The 11,598-nt window shown below is 41.6% G+C and overlaps 1 protein-coding gene across 4 annotated transcripts in view; it reads left to right on the plus strand.

Moving 5' to 3' along the window:
• RSPO3 (R-spondin 3) overlaps positions 1–2,324 on the plus strand; it is a 62,914-nt gene extending 60,590 nt beyond the window's left edge. For all 4 annotated transcript variants that reach the window (XM_075046898.1, XM_075046895.1, XM_075046896.1 and 1 more), the window contains one exon: positions 1,273–2,324. In XM_075046898.1, the coding sequence (XP_074902999.1) occupies positions 1,273–1,407 (135 nt within the window). In that variant the 3' untranslated portion in view covers positions 1,408–2,324. The remainder of the gene's footprint in view (positions 1–1,272) is intronic.
• The last annotated feature ends 9,274 nt before the right edge of the window (positions 2,325–11,598 follow it).

The following is an 11,598-nucleotide window of genomic DNA, read 5'->3' on the forward strand; positions in this document are numbered from 1 at the left end:
AGAAATTTCTCCATGTAAGGAGGCATACAGGTCAGTATGACATTGTATGACAAAAATCTCAAGTGAGGTTGCTTTTGAAGACTTCACTGGGATTCATCTAACCACGGGTGAATTTCAGCTGCATAGCTCAGTAGATGAACCAGTTCCACAGAGAACAAATCTAATCTGTTTTAGGCTTCTGCATACATACAAGTTTGATGCAATGTCATACCTACATTGGTTTGTAAAGCAAGTAGAAGGAATAGAACCATAGAATCACAGAATGGTTTGGGTTGGAAGGGACCTTTGAAGATCATCTAGTTCCAACCGCCCTGCTATGGGCAGGGACACCTTCCACCAGACCAGGTTGCTCAAAGCCCCATCCAACCTGGCCTTGAACACTGCCAGAGATGGGACATCCACAACTTCTCTGGACAATCTGTTCCAGTGTCAAACCACACTCAGTGTAAAGAATTTCTTCCTTATATCCAAGAATAAATGCACTATCTGATATCATCTCCACAGCCAATACACAAAGTTTTAATGTTCCTAAGGGGACAGGAAGCTTTATTGGAGAGGTCTGTAGCAGTAACAAAATCCTTAACATTTTACCTTTCTAAGTATTTAAAGCATAAAGTACTTGAATACCTAATTTTGTAATGATGGTCTAAAGCTTGACTTGAGCCTTGGGACACCACTTTTTATTCTGAAGAGGGTCACATACCTGTGCTGGAGCTGAGACTTTGTCATGGGATTCATATTGCAATACCAAGAATCTCCTGGGATGTGGCTGTGGTGGGGGTTAAGGGAGGGGAGAGGGATTTTTAAAAGATGTAGATGCTGAGCATTGGCAATGAAGGGGAGTAACATGATGGCTAATTTCCTCTCACCATATGCTCTGGGTCCCAGCCCAATTTAGACCAGTCAATAGTTAATGCTACCTGGCTTCAGTCATAGATGTCCCCCAACCAGTTGTGTTTTGGTGGAGCACATGGAGCCGTGCCCTGTCTGTGGGAAACAGGCTATGAGCGTGTGACATATTTGTACCAGCTCTAAAGCACCGGGACTCCCCAGGGAGTTCTTGGCTCTTTGCTCAGAGTCAGACTGCTAGTCCAGTGGCCAAATTTAGTAGTTTGATGAAGAGTTGGACATTTGTAAACACTAGTACTAGTGTCCAGCTTCTAATGAGAAGTGCTAATCCAGGGCCGGTTTTACAGGCTATGGCAAAGTGAGGGAGTCAGAAATTGCAATAGGCTGAGCAAATCTTCTAATGTGCCATCATTTTTATTGCAGGGAAAAAAAATAGGGAGGAGAAAAGAAAAAAGTCCAACAAAGATGAAAGCAAGGAGACAAGACAGGAAAACAAAGGGCGAGCAGCCCGAAGACAAAACCGAGAACAGAGGGAAAACAGCAACAAAACACAGCTGAAGAAAAGAAAAGCCCCAAATAAAGAACAGAACCTGGCACCCATCGACACTGCACATTAACAGCCCTCCATGATTGTTTAAGTCTTATGATGCTGCTATCTCTACCAGATCGCCCTGACAGGTGCTCCAACCGTTCAGGCCGCAAATGGACAATGCTACCAGTTATTATTAAACTTTAAACAACATTCCAAATACTTCCTATATTCTCCAAGCAACCATAGTTTATTAAAAAGATTGACATGAGCCAAGAAAAAAAAAATCTAAAAATGGGATACTTTAAAACTGTTATATTATATGCTTCCATGCATCTGTAAAAGGCAATTAAGAAATTTTGTATATATTAATAATAGGGTATAAAATATAGCAATATAATAATGAATGACATTCAGATGAACAATGTTCTTTTTCTTTGTAAAATATTTTTCAAGCTATTGTTTAAGTATGAGGCAAGAGATATGTCTAAATCAAAGAGGCAAATTGTATCCCTTCATATATTGTACATAAATTTTAAGAGAAGGAGGAAAACGTTTCTGAAGAGCCAGTAGGAACCCAAGGTTTTATAACCTTTGGTGGACCAGGACAGGATTGCCCTGTGGTTCCCTGGTCCACGCTCCAGACGCAGGTGAGAAACACCAGGGGAAAGCCGGCAGGGCTTCACAACCTGAGGGAAAAGAAGCAGAAGCATCTGCAGCTTTGAAGACTGAATCCCTGAGGCAGAAGGTGACAGAGCTGAGCTTGAATAGCACTCTTACCTGTGGGACAACACGATGTTTTCTGGTCTAAACAGTGGTACCGTGTGTGCTGTTTTATGCTTTTTATACCTATGTGTAACTTAAATCTACATTTCAAATCTTCTGGTGAATGACAAATCGTATTTGTAGGAGACAATGTTGAGTTAATAAAACCCAGAAAAATAGATCATGTAAGCATGTGTTTTTCACAGTGATGGTGTCACCTTTTCTACTGGGGGCGGGAATCATTTCATAGCTTCACAGACAGAAGAGGACACAACTTACACCCACAATGTGCATCTAGTGGAAGAGTATCCACAACAATAAATCTACCGAAGGACAGAAATTACAAACTTCTGTCCAATTTTACTTAAATTCTTGTTCTAGTTCTTCTCTCTGACCAGCAGAGGTGGAAATCTCCACTGCCCAGAGGACAAACCAAACCTGTTGGCACCATTCTGACTATATTAGTGGCTAGAGTGACCCACAAGTCAGGCTATGCTATACACTGACTCGTTGCTCAGAAATGGATTTACCCTTTACAGAAATACATTGAGGAACCAACATGCTTCATAGCATATGTTTTGTTGCCGTGCTTTCCTCAAGGGCAGTTGGCCTAGGGATAGCAGCCTGCCCAGTGTGGTGCATGGACTAGAAAACGTGGCAGGCAAGCCTTCCCAGCCAGTTCCCGTCCCTATTCTCTATTTCTGTTTTTCAAAGTGAGTTTGACCTTAAAAAAGGCTCTGCACAACACTGAAGCCTGTCTGTCAGGCTGAGGAAGCCTGAGTGACAGGCTTCAGTGACTTTTGCAGGAATATCCTAATCATCCAGACAGCGATGCAGGACAGTTTCCTACATTTTGCTTTGTAAGAGCTTTATCTCTTAATGATACTCGTATAGATACAGTAGTCTAATAACATGGGTGTTTAAGGCTCCTACAGCTTGCCTCCAACTTTCAGGAGAATTAGTCAAAACTTTCTGTAACCAGTCCCTGATTATAGACATATACTATATTATTGCTGGTGAGAAGAGCTAAACGCTAATGGCTAAATTTTACGGAGATGAGCATCATACTCATGTATGTCTGAATGGGTAAGAGAGAAAAGCAGGGTGTACTGAATGCCTGTGAGAGGCACCTAACAGAGGGAAACTGGAGTGGGGGTGGCTATCTGTGGGCTCCCAGCTCTATCACATAACTTGCGTACACCCTCCTCCAGAGTGAGCTGGTCTCAGTCTCCCATTACTGATCCTGGCAGCAGCAGTCATCTTCCTCCACCCACAGCTTCCCACCTTCTTGGCAGCAGCGACTGAGGAGAAGCTGGTCTCAGAGAAGTGGAGGGTGCAGGACCTGTGCTCAGCACTGAGGCTCTGGGTGATGCTGAAGGGAGGCACAGAGAGGAAGGGAGAAATCCTGGGGCTGCCAGACTCAGAGGTTAGTACCAAAAAATGAGGTGCAAGCAGCAGTTCTGGGCTGAGAGGGGTTGGCATCACAACAGAAAGCAACACTCACTGCTTCAAACCCTCTCTTGCAGCTGCAGTCACCCATCTGTCCGGGGTGCTGGTGGGCAGACAGGGATGTTCAGCTGCTTGGGAAGGATCTACTGTTCAATTTATTTCCTCCAGGGACAGGTTGTTGGCCAGATGAAGTATCTCTAGTTGGATTCAGCAAACTAGACCACCAGCTGGACCACATGGATAACTGAACCCAGGAAAGCTTTGTCCACAACTCTTAAAACTAACCAGTAGGATTGAGTCTTTTCTCTGTCTTGATTAAGTATAGGAGTTAAATGGCAAGGGGGGGGGGGGTGTCAGATGGAAGGCAGCTCTTAATAAAAGCACAAGCAAAAACCATAAAAATGAACAAGAGTGTTCAGAGGGAAATTAAAAAGAGGAAAAAGCAAAACAAGGAGCTAAACCCAGAACGTCCCTGATCTCATATTCTCTACTACAACACTTGGAGGAGTCAAAGGAATGCCATTTATCTGGCAAAGATAGACAGAAGACTGGAAAAGCAGCATCAAGTAGTTCAAGAGCTACAGATTGAAGGAAAAAAAGTGGGTGAAAGGAAAAGAAGAGAATGTGAGCTTTGTTATACACTGCCACATAAACCTTTATTACAAACTCCAGCATGTCCCTCCCTGCTTACGCAAGTGGCAGTGACAAGAGAGACGGTTTGTCTTACCAAGAGCAGGACTTGGAATACTGTCACTTTTCAGCAAGGGAAAAAAATGTAAAAGGAATTTGGCTCGTGGCAGTAATAATTCATAGCAATAGTACCTGAAAAAACATGATACAGCTTTTCCTGGAAATGATCAAGGAAGATGCTGTCATATTGTTCCCTCCCACACAGGATAATGTTTGATAATATTTCCTGTAGCCATGGTGAAGCACTAAAAAGCACACCCAGCTCATCTGGGCAACTAAAAGTTGCTCCAATCCTGGCACTGAATGTAGACTACCCTGATGGTACGTGAACTACTCCATTGGAACTCCCAAGAAACTGAAGAAGAATATGGACCTTTGTAGATCAAATATATATTGCAGTGACACTTCTCGCCCATCCAGCAATAAATATGTAAAATCGGGAGTCAATGATCTTACGTGCTGAGTAAGAGCTAATGGGGACTCTTATGACCTTACTGGAGAGGATCTGATTAAGTACTGCAAGTAGGTGTGACTAAATTTGTGTGAAAATTCTTTCCTAACAATTACTTCCCCATTACAAAATACCTCAAAACCTTAAGAGTCAATTTTAAGTAATTTCCAGAGGAGGATTATGAACAGAGCAGGGTTATGAACAATGTTTCTGAAAATGGGAGCTAAACTGAATAAGTGTTAATTGTCAGCCAAATTCATAGTGTGTTAATTATTAAAGAACAGTTCTGGAATAAAATACTAATATCAGTTATGGTCAGTAGATATACACAAATGAGGTGCTATTTCTGACAGTTAAGGTGCTCAGGGAATTACAATCAATAACAAAGAGGTAGAAAAATGCAAGAAAGCAACTGTTACGACCCAGCTTCAGATCTGTCTGACCAAGCTGTAGCTTATTCTCTCACTTGGCTCCATGTTAGTGAAGACCTGAATAAAGGAATCCAGTGTTAAGGTATCATCAACAGTTTAAGCTCTGAACTGCTGAACCCTGCATTGAAATTGTCCCAGCGGCTTTATTCTGAGCCACCAGAGCAGATTTGTCAGGCTGACCAATGCACTGAGTAAATGACAGGTTTTGCTGTACCCTGTAGTAAAGTGGCAGCAGAAGGACCCATCAGCAGAATGGGACCATCACCATCACCAGTCATCCCCCACAATGAATGTCTTGTGTCATACCCTCTACCAACTGCCTCTGGATACTTGTGGTTGATAAGCTGATGGGAAAGCAGCACATGAATATTGTTACTAATTCAGAAGTATTCCTCTGTAGCCCTCATGAGTCACCATCATTTATTTTTTGTTTCTGTGGTTTTAGGCTCTGAAACTTAGTGAAGGCTGAACTTTATGATGCAGCATGAATGTACCATGACTCTTGTACTTAATTGCTATGCATTGTTATTTTCAGAGACAGCACTGGGTCTCATTCGCATCGTTCACATGAAGCTGCAAGAATTCGAACAAAAATATCTGCACGGCATGACATAATAGCTGATCACGGGAGCCACTCTTCGCAGTGACATTCGGCAAGCGGCAGCTGAAGCTGCAGTTTCAGGCTTGCCTAAGTCCAACAGGGAGGGCTTGGGCAGTGCTGTCACATTTTCAGGCTCAGATCTGCTGCTTCATTGCCATTCCTTAGCACAAAGCTTACACAGTAAAGATCTTGCACTCTTACGCAGCAAGTGTACTCTGCAGTTACGCATCCTCATATAATTCTCCCATATGGCCTCTTGTTAACAGTGGATTAGATTTTTCCTACTATTTTGTGATAAACTGGCATAATTTAAAGAGAAGTTCAGTCAACATGTTTGTTCACCATTATAATAACCCGTCTGTTCCCTACATCTTTCCTAACTTAGCACTGATATTCCTAGGGGATTTAGGCCTGCTTTTTCAGACCCAGAATGCTAATTGCAATTGCCTTTGAGAAACAAAGAGTACCCATTGATTGGCACAGAAATTCCTGGTTTTCCATGGGTAGATCAAATTTTTGTTGATAGTGTTCTCTAGAGCATTTCAGAGTACTAATAATGTCCATATCAATCCCTCATACACAAGACAGTCATTCAATTTCTTAAAAATCAACTCTCTGCACTCCTGCAGAAGGCTGTTTGGAAGTGCATCCTTGCCTGAGGAACATTTGTTAAACATTTTTTTAGATATAAGGCTGTCTGAGAATGATCATGAGTATGTCAGCAAGAAAATGGACCTTTAAAGATTTTTTAAATTGGCCATGTGGTGCTGCTTTTTAGAATTTACTAAGTATTTCCTAGAAGTCTCAAGACGTATTTCAGCACCTTGTGGCTCTGTTTCCATCTCAACCTTACCTCATCCAATCTGGGCTGTTCAGGGAAAGGTTAATAACAGGTACAGTAATCTCCACCTTCCTCTCTCAGTGCACACGCAGGTCTGCACTTACACTGTGCGTATGTCTCAATTACTCTGTCCTGCTTAGCTCACATAGACGCTGTATATGCATTTGGTTTGGGGTCATTAACCATTCTCCTTTCTGACTGGCTTTTCTTCAGTTAGGTACACGTATCTTCTGAATTTTCTGTCTCCAGCTGAAGTTTTGAAGCTCTGGTCACTGTGGTCACACATAGGAGGAAAGAGCAGTCTCTGATTCACCTTTATTCTTGCTTTCTCCTCCTGTCTTCTCCACATTCCATCTAAGTCTCCTTTCCTCCCCCTTCCTTCTTCACTATGTCCATTCTCTCCTTCTTCTAATCCATCTTGGATATTCTCACTGACAAACCTAACTGCTACCTGAGTGGCAAACTGAGTGCATTTGACTTTTGAGTCTCCTCTTTTTCCTTCTCTTCACACCTTTCCCTTGCTTATCTTACTTCAGTTTTTTCTTCTTATGAAGGCTATGAAGCAAATTCAAACCAAACTGTCTCACTACCAGACTCGCTTGTAATCAAGGAGGCTCAGCCTGGGCAAAGGAGGGTAAGCAGTCTTTCTCACATAAAATTGGCAGCACAACTTTTTCTGTAATCAGCACTGTGGAGGCAGAAGAAAATCTGCAGGTACCACAAAAATAGGATGCAATATAACAGGGATAGGAAGGAAAAGAGTTGTCGGCTGGCCCACCATCTTCAAAAGGGTGACATGAACAAAATTAAACTAGCAAAAGCAACTGCTTTTTCTTGTATAATGGGAATAAAGCACTAGGATAAATGATCCCAGAATGAAACCAATAGGTTTCAATTTATTTAATTCTTGATGTGCCTCTAGGAGGAAGCCAGAGAAGAGACAAATTAATGCAAAGATGGGAACAGAGGGATGGCTGGCTGCAAGTAAGCAAGAAGCTGAAAAAGATACTGTCACTATTATTTAATCTATGCCTGAAATAATCTCTGCTCATTCATAGTCTACTCCAGCGTACTTACAGCTAAGCAGGTTAATGAAGTTCTATAGATGTTCGTACAGCCATTACCCAGGGGGAGCCCGTACAGCAATGAATCTTGCACTAGTCAAACAGGTATTTTCCCGGAGCTGAGATTAAGGAACTGCTTTTGTGATATTGGGTTTTGATTGTTGGGGGTTTTTGACTGAAAAACAGGAGGGCAGTCCCCCTTTCAACTTTATGCTATAGCACAAAGTACCATTTCACAAATGGTTTGATCCTTACTATATTATCAATGCACTTTATAAATACACATCAGTCTATAAAAGACTTCTATGAAAGTCTTCTTTTCTTCTATGAAAAAGGAAAATGTGGATAAAATTTCTTAGGCAAATCAACATAATTTGCTCAAGGGTATGTTCCTTTTTTATAAGAAATGACACATTGTTTTATTCTGCTGTCAAAGTTGAACAATGGTACAAACTTTGAAAAACATCTTACAGCAAAAGCATACTTCAAAGTGATAAAGTTATATTTCACTGTGATGCTTTGTTCATAAAACAAACCTCCAGTGAGTAAATGACAATGAAATCTGTCATACAGCTAGTCTAATAATTCTGTTCTCTGGCAACAGGATTTACAATTTCAGACAGCAGGAGGGGACTAAAAATGGGTAAATTATCTCCACATGACACTGACAGATATTAGTGTACCCCTGCTAGTTATTGGAAAGGTAATGTCCAAAATAATAAATAAAACCAAGGTCATCCTTTTACCACCCCTTTCTCCCCACTGTTAATCCTCAACTAGCTGATAGGAGAGCATCTGGTTTTGCAAGCAAGAGACTGAATAGCTGGGCAAGGAGTTGTCACTCACTCTGTTTTTAAACCAGGAGATTTCCTGAACAGTGGCTGAAGTGCACAATGCTGTCACTTTGGGTGACGATGCCTCTACGTCAGATGCTTACACCTTGCTGCCATGCTATTCACTACAAGTATCTGAGACACTACTGCTCTTCCAGTGTCTCACTTCCATTGAAGAGTGACTGACTATTCCTAGAGTGAGATGAGCTTCTATTTTTTCCAGATTCTAGCTACTTCTTTCTGAAACACGCGTCTACCCACCAGCCCCTGCCTTCTGTTCAGTGGATGGGCCATACGTAGGATAACTAACCCAGTTTGGCTGAGAACAGGGTCGCATGATTTGGAAGCCCCACGTGCATGTGTATGTGCATTGGGGCCGGGGATGGAAGGACTGGTGAAGACTGGATTTTGGATCAAACCCCTCTGAAAAAGGGAAGACATTAGATGAGGCACCATTACAGTTTTAAACAACTTCAAAGCCTGGGAGGGAGCATGCATGCATCTTAGCCTCTTGTAGTCATCCCTGAAACGAGTCCCAAAGGCACAGCCTGACCTCTTGGGCTACAGGCTCAGCCCATTTCTACATGTTTGTAATACACCATGTTATTTCTGTATCATTCTCCTCACCACAGATGCTGAGCTCAACTCCTAATGGAATCTGTAATAACTGCACAGTCTTTCTGAATGTTAATGAAGTTGTTTACGTTATTGGTAATGAATAGTGAGGGCTGAGCCACTCGCTATTTTCCATCTTGACAAATCCTCTTTGGAGTAGTATCTTTTGGTGATAGTTCTCCAGTTCATCTTAAGTACAAGTACATATTCTACTCTTTATGAGTCCTTTTACCTTACCAGCATTATCTGATCTCCAGTAGTGCATCAAATGATGTAATTAGCATCTCTCATCTGTGGTTTCTTTTCTTATCCTTTTTCCTACGACCTTACGTTTGCTGTGCCTAATGCATTACTGAAGTCTAGGCATATTGTGCTCGCTGCTTAGAGGGAAGGAGAAAAGAGAACCAAGTATTCTCATGGTAGTGGAAATCTTGCTTGAGATCAATTTCTTGTTTTGGTTTGTTTTGCTTTTTTATACAAGGGAGAAATGTCAACATAAGATAATTTCTTAAGCATGTGCACCCTGAGACTTACATTTTCAAAAATAATCCCAGGGGAAAGATAAGAATGACAATTAAAAGGGAGCATTTGAAAGGCAGCTGGGCACCTTAAGCTGAGATTCTGGTACACCCTTAGGGGGTCATCTCAATATAAGAGCTTAAGAATGAAGCCTTTAGAAAGACTAGAAGTTTTATTCAGCCGAGACACATTTGCTCAGGGATAAGTAAGAATTCTTTGCAATTTTCTCATGGGTCCTGCAGAATCCTAGGAGCAATTTCATACATTAGGAAATGCAGGTCCACTGCACTTTAGTGACTGTCAGTGGGTGGTTAAAAAGCACAATGTCCACATTGTACCTAAGCTGTAATTAAAGAGGTATCAGCTATTTTTCAATATAGAAAGCTTTGTCTTCTGACTACAAGAATAAGTAAGTCATCACTTAGGAATGCTGGATAGTCATAATTTCAGGCCTATAAATCATACTTAGTGTGTTTTGTAACCAGCTTTTACTGAAACGTTACTTCATAAAAAATCACACTAGCAGCACCCTGCATTGTATTATTTATTGCTATGAGTGGGAGCTGCAGAAGCATCCTCATCATCCTTCAGCTGCCTCCCCCTGGGGGAGAGCAATAACTGCTGTGTTTTGAAAAATAGTTGATAGTGTCATAAAGAATTTAAATATTAATTTGAAAAGCAGGCATTCTTGGCTTGCTATAAGGCAACAGGCAATGCAAAACATCTAGATAAAGTGACTTATTTAGAGGATGCACGGACACCACTGAGTATTTTCTTAAACAGCTTTTAACTTGATTTTTTAATACAGTGACACAGATCTGTAGTCAAGGTGTCTTCACATATCATTTTTTGTGTAAGCAATAACAGTGACTTATAATTCCATATAAAGCTGTCGGCACAAACACGTGTTCCCTTGCACGAGCTCTGCTGAAGCAGGTCTGAGGCTCACACAGTCTCTTTGCTCAGCTAAGCACAAGAACAAGTCTCTCAGAAGGCTGCAGCCAAAGGCTGAGAAGGTTCCCATGGGTTTCTGTGAAGCAGCAAGATGAAATTCAAAGGGGAGAATGCAGAGCACTACACAAAGGCAGGTATATACAAATTCAGAGAGTCATAAGAAAAGGCCCCTTAGGCAGCAGTGGTAATTCACAGCTGAATGCAGAGAGTGTCAGGATTTCACAAAGAAAGCAAACATCACACTGCGACACACACACAGGAATATAGCCTGTAATATACATGAAGCAATTCTTCTGTTCTACGCAGTACTGCTAGAAGTCTCAGTTGAAGTACAGTGTCCCCTTAAAGTACCACGGTTCAAGAAAGAGGTGGTCTAACTAGAAATAATTCAGGCAAAAGCACTGAGAATGGTCAAAGCGCCAGAACAATGATCTCCAGAAAATTGTTCCCACACCTAACTGTATCTATGAAGCAGATAATAGACATACAGCAACACTGCCGGGGATGAGAGGGGTATGGCCACAAATAGGAATCAGCTGAAGGAAACAGAACTAAGGAATTCTTTATATGGATAAATTTCCCCCTTTCTGGATATAATAAAAATAACACTCACTGAGGGCAGGTAGGAAAAAAAACCCCCAGCACGTGGCAAGCACACTGAGAAATATAGGTAGGTAAAACCAAAATATCCCTTCCATCCCATCTGCAGCCAGTTCATAATTTTACCCTTTCTCAGGATACGCAGTGCTTGCATTCCTACCTCCCATATTCATACTTTTAGACAAGAATAACACCTTTCCTATTCTTTTCTGAACAAAATTTACCCTCCTTGTTTCCCAGTAACACAAACACTGGAGTCTCCATATTCAGAAGACAAATACAAAACATAAAGTTTATCATCTTTCTTAGAGGAACAAAACCTGTGCTGTCATGCTGGCCGTCTGGCAGCTAGCTGCCCCAGCAACTTTTCTGCTTGCTGGCCAGTTTCACCCTGATTTGGAAGAAAT

The sequence above is a fragment of the Buteo buteo genome, chromosome 15, assembly GCF_964188355.1.
Source record: "Buteo buteo chromosome 15, bButBut1.hap1.1, whole genome shotgun sequence".
Lineage (NCBI taxonomy): Eukaryota > Metazoa > Chordata > Aves > Accipitriformes > Accipitridae > Buteo > Buteo buteo.